This window comes from Etheostoma cragini, chromosome 15 (genome assembly GCF_013103735.1).
Source record: "Etheostoma cragini isolate CJK2018 chromosome 15, CSU_Ecrag_1.0, whole genome shotgun sequence".
Classification (NCBI taxonomy): domain Eukaryota; kingdom Metazoa; phylum Chordata; class Actinopteri; order Perciformes; family Percidae; genus Etheostoma; species Etheostoma cragini.
The window spans coordinates 22,266,231-22,284,485 of NC_048421.1; the positions used below are offsets into that span (position 1 = coordinate 22,266,231).

At 39.1% G+C, this 18,255-nt stretch overlaps 2 protein-coding genes across 2 annotated transcripts; both read left to right on the forward strand.

The window, feature by feature from the left end:
• The first annotated feature begins 5,115 nt into the window (after nt 1-5,115).
• prr15la (proline rich 15 like a) lies at nt 5,116-12,605 on the forward strand. The gene is made up of 3 exons (XM_034894448.1): nt 5,116-5,413; nt 5,549-5,644; nt 11,959-12,605. The coding sequence occupies exon 3, from the start codon at nt 11,988-11,990 to the stop codon at nt 12,348-12,350; it is 363 nt and encodes a 120-aa protein (XP_034750339.1). The 5' UTR covers nt 5,116-5,413; nt 5,549-5,644; nt 11,959-11,987; the 3' UTR covers nt 12,351-12,605.
• Nucleotides 12,606-15,977: 3,372 nt separating this feature from the next.
• Nucleotides 15,978-18,251, forward strand: LOC117958196 (dynein heavy chain 8, axonemal-like; the record flags this gene model as incomplete). The annotated part of the gene is made up of 5 exons (XM_034894470.1): nt 15,978-16,076; nt 16,671-16,762; nt 16,900-17,034; nt 17,947-18,031; nt 18,190-18,251. Coding segments are annotated over exons 2-5 (327 nt in total), but the record flags the coding sequence as incomplete, so codon positions are not given.
• Nucleotides 18,252-18,255: the final 4 nt, after the last annotated feature.

Sequence of the window (18,255 nt, forward strand, 5' to 3'; positions counted from 1 at the left end):
CTTCGTCCCTTTGGCATTGTGTAAGCACTGCAAGTCAAAATGTTAGGATGTTTTGTCACTATGGCAGAGGACCGTTGAAAGATCCCTGATGTCCACCTTTCAGTCTTAGCCCAGTCCTCCATTGACAATGGTTCCTGTACTGTTTTTTGTCCAGCTAATAGAATACAACTGTGGATTTTAGGTTAAGGGTAGCCTCCAAGGTTTGACATCACACATAGTAACCATTTTGATTCACACACATGACTTAACTTCCATTAAAAGGAATGTACACAGCAAAATATTCTGTAATGTAAACATACAAACCAAAAACAACCTGGCCATCCACACGCTACTGTCTGTCTGGCCACAGATTGTCGTCCACATCACAGCACATATTTTCCCTTGTGATGCAACATATCATGCAGTAAGCTGCAGTTTTTAGGTAAACTGTTGAAGTCAGATAAATCAAATACTTTCATACTGTGGGGCTCTAGAGTTTGGCCACCCCAGGTTAAGAGAAGAAGCCAAGAAAAGATGGAAAAAATCTCCAAAAGGCATCAAATGACAAATTAGACATACGTATAATTTGTCACAAAAAGTTAGATTTTGTTTCCATCATTTACACTTTCAAATAACAGAAAACAAAAAATGCGTCTGCAAGAGTTTGGGCCCGTGGCAGAGTTAATACCTTGTTTATTTGACAAATTGACAAAAAGTTAGATTTTGTTTCCATCATTTACACTTTCAAATAACAGAAAACGAAAAAAGGCGTCTGTAAGAGTTTGGGCACGTGGCAGAGTTAATACCTTGTTTATTTGACAAATTATATGAATGTCTAATCTGTCATTTGATGCCTTTTGGAGATTTTTCCATCTTTTCTTGGCTTCTTTGTGCACGTTGGAAAGGCAAGGCAGCTTTATTTGTATAGCACATTTCAGCAACAGGGCAATTCAAAGTGCTTTACACAAAATCAGTTAAAAAATAAAAACAGTTAAAAAATAAAAACAGATAAAACACGTGAATTAAAAATAGAAACATTAAGACACATAAAACACAAGAGTAAAAGTGACAGTGCAGCCTAAGATATTAAACATTAAAGAACCTAATTTAAAGAAAGGCAACATCAAAAAGAAAGGTCTTCAGCCTTGATTTAAAAGAACTGAGAGTAGCAGCGGCTCTGGAGGTTTCTGGGCGTTTATTCCAGATATGAGGAGCATAGAAACTGAAACCTGCTTCACCCTGTTTAGTTCTGACTCTGGGGACAGAAAGTAGACCTGTCCCAGATGACCTGAGAGGTCTGGGTGGTTCGTAGTGGAGTAGCAGATCAGAAATGTATTTTGGCCCTAAACCATTGAGTGATTTATAAACTAGCAAAAGTACTTTGAAATCAATTCTTTGAGGCACAGGAAGCCAGTGTAAAGACTTCAGAACTGGAGTAATGTGATCCAGTCTCTTGGTCTTAGTGAGGACCCGAGCAGCAGCATTCTGAATTGATAGCGTTGATACAATTTTTTACCTGGGGTGCCTAAATTTCAAGCCCCACTGTACTTTGACTGGATTACTGAAGCCCAAAAAAATTTGGGAACCACTGCTTAGTTGTAAAAAAATGTATAATGATAGAGAACCAGTAACTGACTTACATGCACATACTGGTACTCACTCATATCAGAGTTCCTCCCAAATGGTACCCTGTAAATCAGCTTATTTGTCATCTGATGCTTCTTCAAAATCCGGTCTATTTGTGGAGACATTTTGGAATACAGCATTGTATTGTAGGATTGCAGCGCGGATCCGTGTCAATGTGATGGCATTATTTGCAATCACCATGTTACAGATCTCTTGTTCTCGTTATTCATTGAGAAGTTTTCCTCTTCTGTCCATGCAATAATTCTAATGCATTACTGCACAATTACTGGAATACTACATTTCTGGCTGTATGCACAGCGTCCTGTCCTGTAAAACATATAATTCCATCATTGACGTGGTGTTATTTCAGTTATCTTAATAACTGGTTGGATTTGCATTGAGAGATTAGATTAGATTAGATTATACTTTATTCATCTCACAGCTGGGAAATTTCCTTATTACAGCAGCAGCATTTTCTACAATAAGAGCAAAAACAAAAGAATACACAAGTAAACACAAAACAAGCAAACAGCAGACAGTGAGCAGAAGGTATTGCTGAATGTGACATCAAATAAAGGTTTCGTAAAGTAGAATATTGCGGTGTGAGTGACGTTAAATTAAATTAAATTGAATATGTAACTAAAATAGTTTAGCAAAAGTAGATAACCATAAATAATGTTGAAAAAGTAAGTTCTTGTAACTGAAAGAATATATATAAATACAGATAGTAAAGATATCTAGAGTGTGTGGAGTTAATGAAACACAGGAACAGAAACTACAACATTATCAGGTGGTGCAGGTGTTGTAGAGTCTGACAGTGGCCGGGATGAATGACCTGCGGTACCTCTCTTTCTTACACCGGGGGGGTATCAGTCTACTGCTGAAGGAGCTGCTCAGGGACCCCACAGTGTCGTGCAGGGGGTGAGTGGTGTTGTCCATGATGGATGTCAGCTAGCTAACATCCCTTTCTCCCCCACTTTCAAGGTTTATCCATGTTGTTTTGAGAATGTCATTTCTGTTTCAAGAAATGAGCCAAACCAATGGAGAAAATCTTTAATAAGAAATCACTCATGGCGCATGGAATTGTTATGATTTCACGACATGCAATCCACTGTGTGCAGTATGTATTCTACTTTGAGTTGACACGTTTGGGGCCATATGATGTTTTTATTTTTGATAAATATGTATTTTATCTACATAATACATTTAACGTGGATTCATTTGTGTGTAATTTATCAGACTTACCAATTGCTATAATTTCTGTTGCTTATCAGTTAGGAACAATAGTAAAAGTACACTGCTAGCAAACACTTAAGACAATGAGACGTTGGAAGTTGGGATGCAAGGGGGGCTAATAAATGAGATCTGATGATTACATTTGATATTAAAGTTCTAATCCGTCATGAATAGGTGGTTTAAATTATAAATTTCATTTCATGTTTGTTGAATAGGGACAGATGCTCTAAGGCATAGACATTTGTGCAACAAATTTCCGATGTACAGCATCACAGTATTTATAGCTACTGCTAATTTTCATATGGCCGTCCCTAGAAGGGCCTTTAGCCATAATAAACAAAACAGGAGACATTGCCATTAAAATTAAAATAGCTGTTAGCAAACTGTGTGGGCTAAAACAAACAAGAAGCCAAAGTATCCTTTGCAATAATTTACCACATGCCAGTTAGTTGGCTAGATCACCCAGAGTAAATAGATAGATAGATAGATAGATAGATAGATAGATTTTATTAATCCTAAACTGGGAAGTATCTGAAATGTACAGGAAGCCAAAAAATCTTGGCTTTTATGGCCAAAAAGTAAATCCGCGTGTGTGTGTGTGTGTGTGTGTGTGTGTGTGTGTGTGTGTGTGTGTGGGTGAGATCATGTTTAAGATTATAACTTGGTTACTGATTAATTCATGTCCTACTTCCTGAAGCAGATATGAATACATACAGCATTGAACAGAGAGCAACCTATTCACACTGCCATTCATTTACAGCTGGAAAATCCCATGTGGATTCCTTTGATACTCAGAAAAGAGAATGATAAAGAGAGAAAATATACATGTATAAATAGTGGATTGAAATAATGTGTGTGGAGACTATTTTCTTTTAATTATCCACAACGTTACAGTGAAAAGGACACAAACATGTTCATGTTAAATCTGTTCTGTTGAACATGGGAATGCCTGAATATGTGTTATTTTTTTTTACCCCAACAGAAGAAGTGTCACATTAAGAGTCAAGGTTTAGGGTTAGGACTTGAGTTATTATACATACATAAAATTAGGACTAAAAGTGAGGTAAAGGCTAGATAAAGTGAAAACCGATCTGGGATTAACACCTTACAGGGGACTATTGTTATTTCTGTGATTCAGAACTTGCTCCCCCACATCTGTGCAGTATTTGACACATTTACTCAATTTTATTGACATTATGTCCCATTATCCCCTTATTGTACGACATTGATTTGACGCCAACTCACACTGGACCAACATTCTCACATTTCCTCCCGATGTGGAATTTTGACATAACAAAGGCCGATTTGCACGGGATTAAATCCCGTTCTCTCCCCATTGTTTTACCCTAAACCTGTCTATCCTGTTCTTCTTTTCCTAAACCCAAGCTACTTTAAAAATCAACAATTTATCAGTAAAAGACAATCCATGTGGACTTCTGCTCGGCCTCCAAGTGAAACAGAGCGTCCTTCAGAAGACTTTTCTAGTGAAAGCATGCAGCTTTGCATATGATACACTGTGGAACTTTAGTGGCATATAATCATAACACTGCATGCAATCGAACTAAGGTGAAAACAAGACAACTTTGACTAATTGATGAATAATCAGCTCTGTTATACCCGAGTGATGCCTATCATCCTTTTTAGAAAATTATTAGAAAAGAAGGTAACCTGGTTTATGACCATAGAAATAATCAAAAGGCCTCATTTTGATGACAGTCAGGTTAAAGGCTGCCACTTTAGGTTTAGATTAAATCTGTGTTGAGGTAAAGGTTTATTTAACCCTTGTGTTGTCTTTCCCTCCACATGAAAAATACACGTTTGTTGTCCCTATCTCTATATGTTGTTGCTTTTCAAAAATGTTTTTTTTTTTGTCCCTTTTATCAACGTTTTGTCACTTTTTTGTCATTTTAGTAAGTTTTTGATGCTTACTTCTAGTGTTTTTTTGCCTAGTTTTTGTCACTTTTTCCAGTATTTTTTAAGCTTCCCCCCCCCCAATGTTTTGTGCCTTGTTCGACATTTTTGACCTCCCATATTTCTGATGTAAAAAAAACAACACGGAAACGTGTCAAATTTGACCCCAGGACAACATGAGGGTTAAAGGTATAGATTGTAGTCAATGTTGTGAGTTAAGGTTTGTGTGTGTGTGTGTGTGTGTGTGTGTGTGTGTGTGTGTGTGTGTGTGTGTGTGTGTGTGTGTGTGTGGGGGGAGGGGCCAACCACAGCACCTGTAACTCAGCACCTAGGAGAACAGAGGAGTGGATGTGGACAGGAAACTCGAGAGGACTAGAATAAGTGTCAAACCAGAGGGACGGTAGTCGTGCTGTGGAGTACATACAACTCATCTGAGTTCTCACTTTTTGTATTTAATGTGATTTGTTATTGCTACCTTTGGAAAACTTCTAAATCCTGCAACAGGGTGCCAATGCCAAGCAATTTACCTTCCTAGTTATTGGTCTGATTCTACTTAAAAAATACTCTCTTCAGATGTAACCTCACTTCTGGTTGTAGTTCTGGATAAGGAATGGATTATGGACTCCCCTCTAGAGAAGAAATAGGGATTAAAAACCACCAGGTGAGATTTATTATTAACTGGCCCCATATTACCACAGAGCTCTCCAAGTGCTACATTTGCATACACAGAAGTATAACAGAGGCCAACAGGGCAGTGGAAGCTGAAGTATCCCAAAGCCTTTTTTGTGGATAGAAGGCTGAATTCATGCGTTTTGGACTGAAGAGGCTGGGAATTGATCCTGAAACCTGCTGAAGTCAACCACAGCTGGAAAGAGACGTCTGATTCCAAAAGGTGAGTAGTACTCATGGAAGCACATCTTCAATACAAGTCCGTTTGGACATTTTGTGTTCCTTCTCCAGCGCCACACTCAGAACAAACGTTACATGGTGAGAAGTCAAGTAACAGGCTGCCATCACAGAATGTGTGTAAGCAATGATTTTCATTATTTGTCATTATTTCACAAGATTCAGTCATTTTTCATCCTGAAATGGCTGTAGTTCAGCTACAGTATAGCACAGGATCAGTTTTTTAGGCTTCAAATAAGCTGATGTACAGCCTAGAACACAGAAAAAAGAAAGAAGCTTAGGTCAGCTGCTGCTACAGTGACGGAATTATCACATCCTGGCTGGTTTGTGTGTTAGCCGTTAACTTGTAGTGATCTAGTTAATAGCAAAAATGAACGAATAAATCATGTTAAGTAACGTTTTTTTTAAGTGTTAAGTGCGAGTGAGTGGGAATCATTGGGTTGAACGAGGACGTCAATGAGTGACTTTAATCGAGACAGTCCGGCAGCTGATTGTTGAACAGGAACGAATGAACTCTGGAACTGGGACGTCTGCTTGTCCCTCAAAAAGAATGGCCAGTGACAATGCTGGGACATTGTACTGAGCTTACTGTACATAGCTCACTTACATAGATTCAATGCAAATTGAATAGGTTCTCTTCATTAATGTATATCTATACATTGTGACTGGTAATGCTTTGAAGAAAATTTGTGTGGGGCGACCCGATACCGGATAAGCGGATGAAGATGGATGGATGGATGTCTGAATATCTGTCTAAAATGCTGTGTTTTAGCGCCAGTCCCAAGTCCCCTCCCGAAAGAAAAGCCCAGTCTACTGCAATAGGCTGTAAATGGTCAGTGTTTTCGTAAATTCCACATGTGCTTTCTATGAGTTTCTGCACCGTCACTGCAGCCGGGGAATGACTGTAACTGCATTGTAGCTCCACTTTCTATCTATATATAGTATAGCTGTGACATCACAACCTTAAGGAAGTCCGGACAGTCCATTTAGAGGCACAGTTTTTGATACTTTTACGGTATTTATATATACATATGCTATATAATCAAAAATACATGGAAATCTTACTTTTTACAATATGGGATTTATAATGCATGACTATTGTGTCCTCCAGAATCAACCAGTTCTCACTCCCAACTTGTGAAATATCGACGCTTGGGCTATGCCTCTTAGCGCACCAGGCAGAGCTGCAGCTCTGCGGCGTTTTAAGGTGATGTAGTGTTAACAGTGGGCTAGAGCTTAGATAGGGCCTAAAAAATCAAACCAGACTCGAGCACACTATAAACGATACCATTTTTCAATGCATGGGCCGTTAAAACTGACTTTCTCAACCACAATTCAGAGTTGTTTGAACTACAGTAATATCTTAATGAATAATGCAACAAGGACGAAGCATATAAACTGCGTTGTTTGTTCAGAATGGGATGGATCACAAATGGATCAGAATAAAGAAATAAAATCCACCTTAGCTCCCTCAGACGAATAGTGTGGGCAGCATTATAATCAAAGCCATGGAACCATAAAGGAGACTCTCTTGTCTCGGTCACCTAATTAATACCTTTGCCCCGGGGTCTGCATGCTGATGCAGCGGCCAACAACAGCGCTACAGATGGGGGACACACAATGTAGCACCTCACACTCAAGTCAGTGCAGGACACAGGTCTACAACCACAGCTAAGGAAAGCTAGAGAGGCATAGCTTTCTCCCCAGCGAATTAGGCTAATAAATGCTTAATAAAGGGTCCGGAAAATTTCAACCCGACCCGGCCAGTGGATCAGGTGGGACCCGGGCAGAGAATCTAAACTAATTAACGGTAGCTGGTGGTATTAAAGCCAGAAACTCCGCATAGGATTTTTTGGATAATTAACATTTCTCTAAAGGAAAAATGTTTTATTTCAATTTCTCAGTTGTATAAATGCATATACAAATAATGGTATGGCAGGATATAGCAGGAGATGTGATACCATCAAGCAGGCAGAGATGGCAAAAGTACTCACTTTCCGTACTCAAGTAGAAGTACAGATGCTTGTGTTAACGTGTTAATTACTGATTTTACTTCTTAAATAAAGTAAAAGTAAAAGTAGACCTTTTAGAATGTCAGTGAAAACTACCTGGACGAGACACATGTTATTGGAGGTCACGCTGAGAAACTTCAGTGGACATGGAAAAAAGGCTCTTTATATGCCATTGGATGCATTTTAAATGGATGTCTGCCAATAAACCTAAAACAGCCCATATATGATTACTGTGACAGAGACTGGCACTCTACATTAATAAGATTCTGACCGAGTAGCAAGATATGAATTCAGTTTGGATTCTGTGAGAATTCTGTGCATGCTCCCATCCAATCAGATTGAATTTGGTAGGCTATTGACGATATAAACACATAATACCGGGAACTCCAGTGAAATCATTCGAAACTTGTTAGTGAGGACTAGATTAGGACTGGATTTAAAGCTGATTCTGGTTTCCAACTTGGCCCCAGGTGTGTCTGTTAACACACAGACGGAGACAACGTCCCTCTGTTGATGCTTTTTTACAATCAAGCAACAGTACAAACATGGGCGTGGCTCTTCTGTGGCTGTGTGTGTGTGGGGGGGGTCTGTGTGTCTGTGCAAAGAAATAAATAACATTGTAAAGGCTACCACACACAATGCATGGGAATCATATATGCTAGCAAATAATAACAAAGAACCCACCATTAATACATTAGTACATTATCTTAATGCAGTGTAACTGTAGCATGTAAATACTGCACCTAAAAATACAAACGTGGGCGAGGGCGTTCAACAATCGCCATTCTATCCCATCAATCAAAAATCAATAGTAAAGTAAAGATATCTGAAAAAAACTACTTGAGTACAGTAACAAAGTTACTTCCCATCTCTGCAAGCAGAGCAATAAATCCCAACCAGGTTCATAAGTTGCTAACTGTAATCTGATCATTGCTTGTGGGACAGGAAGTAGTCCATGTTTCATTACTGAATCACACGTTCACCTGTAAGCCAGTGAAGAATTCAACCAGCTGGCTGTGATTGTAATACTCAGGGGTTTGCTGTTTAGTCAACATGCAGTTTGGCTTTTAAGCCGCTTTAATCCTCCTTATGCATGTCCATACATATTCCAGTAGTCCATACATATTCTATGAGCCAACAAACCAACAAAGCCCAACACAAGCGTCTTCGCTATTGTAAGACATGCCATTTAAGTAGCAAATGCACCTGCATCCATCTTTGCGCCCATGGGTATGCTGGTCTTATAGGGAGGTGTGTTCAGGTGCATTCTGGTCGTATTGCTATCTTGAGACAGCGGGAAGTGATTGAACAAAAACCTGGCCTAAAGTCAACAAATGCATCGTTTCATTGCTATTTTAACAGCGTATCAGTAAAACAGGCCTAGGCTTATGCACAACGTGCACGCATGCTTGTTACACACACACATGCAAAATATTACAAATAAAAATATGATGGTGCAAATCCGCCATCATAATAGCAATTTGCCATTGTAGAATACGCCTGGATGTTAAAGGGACTGGGGGATGACACGTGGATTGGTTGATTGCATGTTACACCCAAAACACACCGATTAATTAATGAAGAATTTAAGTACAACCCTTACAAGCTGAAACAATTTACACTTATTTCTATTATTTATTGTTTGTAATGTTTTTTTAAGTACAGGCAATGTTATTTTAGTTTAGTTTAACCCTTTAAATTTCCTTTTATTAAGGTTATGATCATCTTTTTAAACATTTTCGTCTTCTCCTAATGACTTTGGCACTTGTTCTACGTTTGTCAACTTTTTCTGAACCTCTTGAAATTATGGTGGGTTTTTCCCCAAATTTTAAAGCTTTTTCTTAGCATTTGTCATTTTTTTGACATTTTTTCACATTTTTGTCACTTTATTTCACATTTGATCACCATTTTGTCACTTTTATTGACATGTTACTCTCTTTTTATACACTTTTTTTTAAAGATCTTTTACCAATTGTTTTTTTCTCTCCAAATGCTATAAAATTGACATAAAACACAAATTCAATGAAAATAGGGAATTAATTATTTATTTCACTTGTGAGGAACGTTCCACGTTACTTTTTTGGAAAATTTGTTTGAAAGAAACCCAAATTTCTGATATAGGAACATTTTGGAAAGGGGTCAAATTTGACCCAAACACCAGAAGGGTTATGTCTTAAGATTAGTTGGAGTTTTTACTAACACTTCACTGGTTATTTTTGTATGAGTTTCAATTTTAGTTTCCTACAATAACCCTGGTTGTAAATTCTAATGGATTAATGTATTATTATGTGTCACTGAAACGTTCATTTTATAACCCCAACCACGACCTTTTCCTAAACCCAACTGTCCCGTTCTTGTCATGTGTGTCACGGTAACTGACCTTTTATAAGCCCACCCATGATCTTTTTCCTAAACCTAAATAAAATAGCCATGTTGTTAGTGCGTCCCATCACAGGTGTTTTGTTAGGCATTTTTCAGTTTTCTGCTAATATTAACGAGGAAGCACCTTCATGCAATACAAGTCAACGGAGAAGAAAGCACAATCTCACTAAGGCTCCGCCCTATACTGGACTCTATGGGTAACACTGTCCTTCAGTGACACCGCTGTCTGCCATCCTAGTTTTTTAATCTTCAGCAAACAGCGAATTTGCTCACAGAATCTATCCCCCCCCGGGTGATGTGGACATTCTCTCAATGGAGATCCAGGATCTGTTACGGATGCAGGCAGTGTCTGACATCCAGGTCTTTGTGTCCTCTCCACCATGGAGACTGTCATTGGTGCTCAAGGCCTTGGCCTGAGCCTCTAGATTATGAACATGTTTGTTCATACTTCTTGGACATGCCGAGAATGTTCCAGTGCTCCTCGATGACCTAAGGGATGTTGTGTGCAGGGGGTCTTTGCTTGTACTTTGGCCCCTGCAATGTTAGGCAGTGGCTCTAACCAGTTAATTTGCTTACTACCTGGGTGAGCAGGGGCCCCTAACTTCTCTGACCCGGCGGCTTGGCTTTTCAGAAGTATCTGGGCTGAGTACTCGGCCAAGATCAAGTGTTTGGGGGGTATTATATTGCGTCACGTTCAATGAGTCCAATGGAGGGCGGAGTCAGAGTGAGATTAAACAAAGGTTACGATATTTTAACCCTATTTCTATAAGCAAAGGTGGAGCCTTATATGGGGGCCCTGTCGCTACTATGCCGCACGCTGAAAAGGGTGTGGCAGACCGGCGCACCGCTGCCCTTTTACGGCGGTGGCTGCACGTATTTGAGTAGGCACGTCATGATTGGCATTTAGGCAAAGTTCATTGGGCAAATGCATGCTCTGGATTGGAGGAGAGTATCACCCATAGAGTCTGGAGTCCCACTGAAAGGCTGTCAAACTCCGAGCAGCTAGAAAGTCGATACTCGCAGTCACGTCACATTTGTATGGAATCAAAAGGGACAAAGGGAGCCAAACAATAATCAGCTTAACTCTAGCTCAACGTATCACATCTTTATGAAATGAGAATGAGAAAGAAAGAGAGAGAGTGGGAGTGAAAGAAAAAAAACAATGAATCAATATGGGTTAGTTTCTGTTTGCTCAGCTGCTATTAACACTTGCCTCAGGCCAGAAGGCAATCAGCAGCTGACCTGCAGTCAGTTGGCCTTCCAGCTGGGACAGTTGTCCAAATAATACAACAGTACGTGGACACCCCTGTGCACATACTTTTGGGTAGTTTTGGGCTGTGTTGATTTTCTTAGTATCGTCTCAACCCAGTTGTTCCTATTAAAGTTAAAGCCAGACCTCAACACCAATGCCAGTGTTGGACCTTATTGTGTCTGAAGGGAGATAATCCCTGCAAGGGGTTCAACATCTGGTGGAGAACCTGAATACAGAAGATAGAGGCTGTTCTAGGAGCAATCACATGTTACACTTTCACATATGGCTGCAATGTCGGGTCTCTACATGCACTGGGCCATCCAGTGTATTCTGTTGTTGCTGTCACACACACACATACACACACACATAAACACACGGTAACATGAGCATGTGTGCATCCACAGCATATGGAGGCTATTGAATTACACTGAAATATTAACAGTGCCATTGGTGGATAGATAAGTGCTCACACACACACACACACACACAAACACACAGTAATAAGTACATATTCATATAAAGACAGAGACGTGAATATGCAGTGTTTGTGTTTCAGATTTTTCCTTTTTTAATCTCTTAATGTTTTTGTTCTTATACCCGGCCTATTCCTTTTTTATTTTAACCTCCATTTTGTCCTGTTTTCCCTCTCCTCAGCACTTCCTCCATCCCACTAGTCACCCATCATGTCAGAGCCGTCTCCAGCCTGGTGGAAGCTGACTTTCCTGAGGAGAAAGAAATCCCAGCCCAAGGTTCTGTATGAAATCCCTGCAGAGTTTGTGTCCAACGCCTCCAGCGGTCAGCATGGGTCCAGCCCAGCCACCGGAGCTGCCGCCCACCCAGAGGACATGGAGCATGACTCTCAGCTGGACGCCCGACTGGAGAGGATCGTGGATAAAACAACGGGCAGCAAAGGGCGCCAGGTCAAGGTTTCTCACTCAGGGAGGTTTAAGGAGAAGAAGAAAGCGCGAGGCAGTCTGGCGGAGAACCCACAGATGTTCCCAGGAGGTGACCCTGCAAGAGATGAGAACCAGAGGGCCGGGAAGTGACATTACACACATTAAACATGAACAGTGATGCATTGGTAGGGAGAGATTAAAGCGTGGCATTTGAGGCATCTCTCTCCCATTGTTGTCAGCTGATGGAGCCGAAATTTGGGAAAACTCTTCGCTTCGTCTTCAAAATGCCCACCGAGACACTCATCAGAAGAAGTTACATTGAGACATTAACTTGTGGAAAATGTGCCTATATAGTTTATATTTCTATAGAGAAGATGAGGTTTTCCCATACACTTTACTACAAAAGAACATCCAATGGCCACTAGAGGCACGGGTGTCATCTGCTGCATTATCTGCTTGATAATAGAACTATGGTGATTACAGGAATTAAACTTCAACCTTTCCAACCCTCACCTATTCTACTGAATTGTTGAGATGTACGGGGATCAAACCTGTGACCTTTCTGTTACTGGATGGATTATCTAACTAGTAGATCATGCCAGCTGGGACTGGACCTTTGGACCTTTGGACCTCATGGGAGACTGCAACTGTACCTTGAACTCAGAGTCAGAATCCAAAAATGGCTTGGTGTAAATTACCTCAAACCTAGATTCACCTAGGGGTAATTTCCAAGGGGGATGGGTGGGTTACAGCCCCCCTAATAATAAAAACTGGCTTTTGCAACCCAACATATACCGACCAAAGTTCCCATCATCTCTACAGTTAGACATTTTCGTGTTAATCATCGTTCTCTTTTAACTTGACAGGCACCAAGACAAATTCCAATCAATTGTGTTGACATGGCAATAAAGTGTTGAACTTGAACTTCATCCTCGGGTGTGTTTTCTTCTGGTGTCTCATGCCAACATGATGGAAACATTCTCAAACTCCCCCCGCCACCCTCTCCACTCAGTGTGAATTCTCTGGATAATGATTCATGATGCATGGGCTTAATCGAACGTTACACACACTTTGTGCTACGCTGGCAGGTTAGAGTCATTTAATGGCAGGTTCAAGTGATCATTCGATTCGGACATTTGTGTTGCCACGTTTAGCTTTTAGGGTTGCCGTGCGTGTGTGAAACCTTTTTTTCAATGTTTGTCACTTATTAGCTTTAGCTTTGCAGTTATTTTTGGAATTTATGATCAATGAACCTCATCTATAGGAAATTATACCTAATGTTTGAGTTAGAAAAGCAGAAATTAGGAATTATTTAGACTAAAATTAAAGGATTGTATGTTAATGGATAATCCCAGACTGGAATATGTCAATTTTTACTCAATACTATTTCAAAACCACTTCAATTTGTTTGTCAAATGCTATAAAATTGAATAAGACACCCCAAAATGAATGAGAGTAGAGATTTGTACTTACCAAAGAGTGTTGTGTGTAATACATCATGTTATTTGGGGTAGTTAAAAACAACGTTGACACACAACTTTGTGTTTTTCTGGCTTGAAATTTCAACAATTTTTTCTACACTTTTCTCAACGTTTTTGTCATTTGTATTCCAATTTTTTGACATTTTTTGGCATTTTTTCAATGTTTTAGTCAACTTTTTTTGTCGCTTTTTCCAATGTTTTTGATGGTTTTTCTGTCCCTTTTTCAGCTTTTAAAAAAAACTCTGCTTTTGTTGATTTTTTTTTTTTCCTGCGTTTTTGTAGGTTTTTCCACATTTGTGAACCAAACGTTCTTTGGTCAGTTCTCATATAGGACGTTGTGACATTTGACTCGAGGACAACCTTTTCTGTTGGAGTAATGACTGCTTCACAAAAGTTTGCAGAGAAGATATGAGACAGTACATGGTGAATATGCTGTTTAGATAAACTGTATGAATATGTTGACCTGTAAGCAAGCTAACTAACTAGCAGCTAACAACTCTTCAACTCTTCCAACAATCCCAATGTCAAGGGGGAGAAATGGCCCTCTACATATAAACTAGAAAGAAGCTAGGGGAGCTATTGGGACTGACTATTACTATGTTCTTCACCAGCAATACTATACCTAAGTAGTAACTTGAATTGAAAATTAGGCAATTAAAACACTTTGTCTTGGTTGAATATTTCAAAATACCCTGACACGTTAGCTGTGACATTATCTGCAGTACTAAAGCATATACAGTGGTTTACCTTTTTGAATAAAGTTTAAGTTTTCAAGTTCAGTCTGCAATAACATTTATAATAATAATAGAACACTAGAATATTAAGAGACATGCCATATTTGGCATTTGCCAAATGATGACGTGCCTTCTTAATGAGGGAGTCTGAAATATGGATGCCTAAGAATTTAAACGTGTTGACAATTTCAACTGGAGATTTGTTAACATAGACAGGTGTGTGTGTGAGTTTGTTCTTCCTAAAATCTACAATAACCTCCTTAGTTTTCTCCACATTGAGGGACAGATTATTTCTGCGGCACCACATGATCAAGTTACTCACCTAATCCCTGTAGGCAGTTTCATTATTGCTGTCAATGAGTCCTAGATCCCAGTAGTATCATCTGCAAATTTCACAATACTATTAGGCAAAGTCCATATCTTGTAATGTGATCAACATCTGGTAAAATGTTAAATACACCCTGAATCAGCAACATTCATTGGCCGTGTATATAGGTTCAACTTGTTGTTGAACTGGGGACGCGGTAGATCTTTATACATATGATTGTTTAGTGAAAAGGAATGAAATGTAGTCTGGTTAGGTTGAAATCAGCAGCATCAGTAACTATCTACACACTCTCTACACTACACACTAGAAGACAAACACACTGCATGCCTAGAATCCAACCACATCAAACAGCTAACCTGCATGTGTTGTTACCAACAAAGCCCAGTAGGGGGCGGCATTGTTCTACCCAGAAACCTCCTATTCAACAGATTTAAATTGTTCAATTAGCCTACATGCATAGAAACTGCGGACTGTCTCTTTGATACCACTTACCAATACCAGTTTTGATTCTGGGTGAAATGAATGTGAACATGTTGATATTGTATTCTTTTCCAGTGCTAAGGTGATCAGCTTGGCTCCAAAACATGGCATAGGCCTATGTATGGGCTTAGATTTTTTTTTGTAGATTAATAGTTTTATAAATAAAGTTTGTCTACATTTAAAAGCAATGATTTTATCTTGTGACAGTAATTGTATTTTTGACGTACAGTACATCCATGCCAAGTATAACAGCTGTCAGTAATAGAAAAGATTTCAAAAGAAGCATCACCCCTGTCTGCGAGATGCTGTGGTCACTTCAAACCATAAGGGGGAGTCCCCACTCCATCTAAAAACCTGTCAACATTCCTCAAGACAGTTTAGACGTGGATGTTGTTCTGCTTTTCACAAGTTTAACCCACGACTTTACTGACCCTCCTTTAAACGGTCACCTGCACAAGGTTCCTACCCTCAAATATCCCCATACTACATCGCTCTTTTTACATTAAGGATGTACGTTCAACAGGCACGCCAAAATTCATGGAAAGGCCCATAATTAAACTGACAGCTAGGAATGTTGAGATTTAAATTAACGTCAGGTAGCTTTTCATGTAATCTCTTGCGCTAACGGCCGAAGCGCGTGCTATTAGTGTTTTCAAAGGCAACCGTTGATAACGGCTGGGTTTTCAAAACCTCCTCAGCGTCAAGAAACACTAACGAGTCTTTTCTACTAGCTAACTAGCTAACAACGTTATGTGGACAAAAGAAATAGCCGACGGGCGTCTTTAATTGTATCTGTGATTGAGTTTTGGTGAAAGGCAAACAAAATGATATTGCAAAGTTAACAAGAGGTAATGTATAAGCTAATGGCAAACTGACTGAGATTGTTTTCTAACGGTTAGCTAGCTAATGTTAGCTAGCTAACTAACGCTAGTTATCACAATGTCAACGCTAGCATCGGGTTTATTAATTGATGTTAGCTAGTTAACACTAACATTACGTTAATAACCAAAATAACCAACTTTTGGAAAAAAGTAACTTACATTGGCTTTTACTTTTATTCAACTTAGCTAGCTAAGTTACCTCAGGAGAACGTTAACTAGCTAACTACGTTTCAGTACAAATATGCTATCGCAACGGTACATGACCGCTAGCTGAACGTTAACCACCCGTTAAATGTAACGTAAATCCCATCAACTTTCATTATATAATATAATATAATATAATGATAATATCAGCTGAAAAACTGCAATTTTTTAGTGACAAAATACACATATGTAGTTATTATCTTAATGATATTTCCACCTCTTTGGGGCTCAGAATCACCGTGTGCATTTGCCAAAATTGTGAACTAAACGTAATTACAGGCAAAACGTTCATGAGGCTCCAGAACTAACCTAGCTGGTTAATTGTTTTTGTTTTGTTTATTTTTTTTTACATCTAACAGGAGAACTGAGTTTTTCAACAGCGAAGGTGGTGACATTGCCAGAGCTCTTTATGATGGATGCAAATGATTCAAATGCAAACAAGCATGAATCTCAGGTAACGTTAAATTAATTACACACCTTTTAGGGTGCTGGTTTACAGATTATAAGTAAACAAATTCATTTAACTCTAGGTAAAGCTTTTTTACGTGTGCAAGGACTAACACTACCATTTGCAACCCTTGTTTTCCTTAGGCCAAATACAATCAGGCAAGAGAAGAACGAAAGATGCTCCTCACCACTGCACACAACTACATGATTGACATCCTGGCTGACAGGCTGTCCTTAGAGCCAACAGCAGTAGAGGAATTTATATTAGATTCTTCATCTGTAAGTTTTTCCTCATAAGTTTTGACAATCAATGTGCAAAAGAAATTGGGTCCCAATGGTTTTGGACATGGTATTCTTTCATATGGCCACAATCGGGTCTCAAAGTAATAAATGAGAAAGCCAAGACCCCAAATTGATATAAAAAAATCCTTTTTGCATCTGGAAAAATGTGTCAGTTGTACCTTCGCATTTTACCTTTATGATGTGAACTTTTTTATTGGCAGGAGCAAGTTCACATTTTTTGATTTTACAATCAAAAAATGAAAGATTTGTGAAAGAGAAAGCGGGCCCTGATGAGAGAGAAATTATGGTGTGTTGTCACACAGATGACGAGCAATGTATAAATGGTCATTATAGGTTATGGATTTGGAAGTTATCATCCCTTAAATTATATATAAGTCTGTAAATTGTGTGCAAGGTTGACATTGCAAGCAAGTAAATGCACTGTTTTTTGGTTGACTTCCTATACTTGGGTTGATCTGCATTCTTACTTAAGTTGACCTGAACTCTAGTGCACTTGGAAGGGAACCCAGACCCTCGCTTTCAAGTGGACCATATTTTGGTTGTTATTCCACAAGAGACTTTGGATTGCTCTCACACCACCTCAAACACACCTGACTATCCGACAAAGCTCTTTAGGGTTTGGTTCTAATGGACCAAACTGCTCAGTTGTGATATAAAAGCAACCTTACACATGGTGTGCATAAAAATGTGCACTCTGTATTTCTGGTGTCAATCCATGACATACTTTAGCAGTAATGTTGTGGCATGCTTCACTCTTGAAGTTAGGGAAAATGTTTTCATTTTCATAAATGTTTCTATCCAAGATGACAGGAACATTGTATTTTTGATTGAATGTCTTTCATGCAAATGTTACTTTATTAGTTCTTTATTTGTTTTCTTGCTCAATAGCTGGCTGCTTTTGATAATTTCTTCGCCAAAGGAGGTTGTAAAACCATTTCCTTTGTGTATCAAGAGTGTGAAGTCCCAGGAATAGGTAGGAATACTTGTATTGCATAATTGATTGTATTTGTCCCCATAATGGTGAATATTCAAACTCTAGTGTGTATTCTAGAAATCTATATATTCTATATCTGTTGTACAGGTCTATTACATTTTTTTATCTCATCAAAAACCATATGGGTTTAATTTCAGAATGTGGACGCTCATATCCTGGGACTACCAAAGAGGGAAAAGTATTGAGGCTGTTTTTAGCCGATC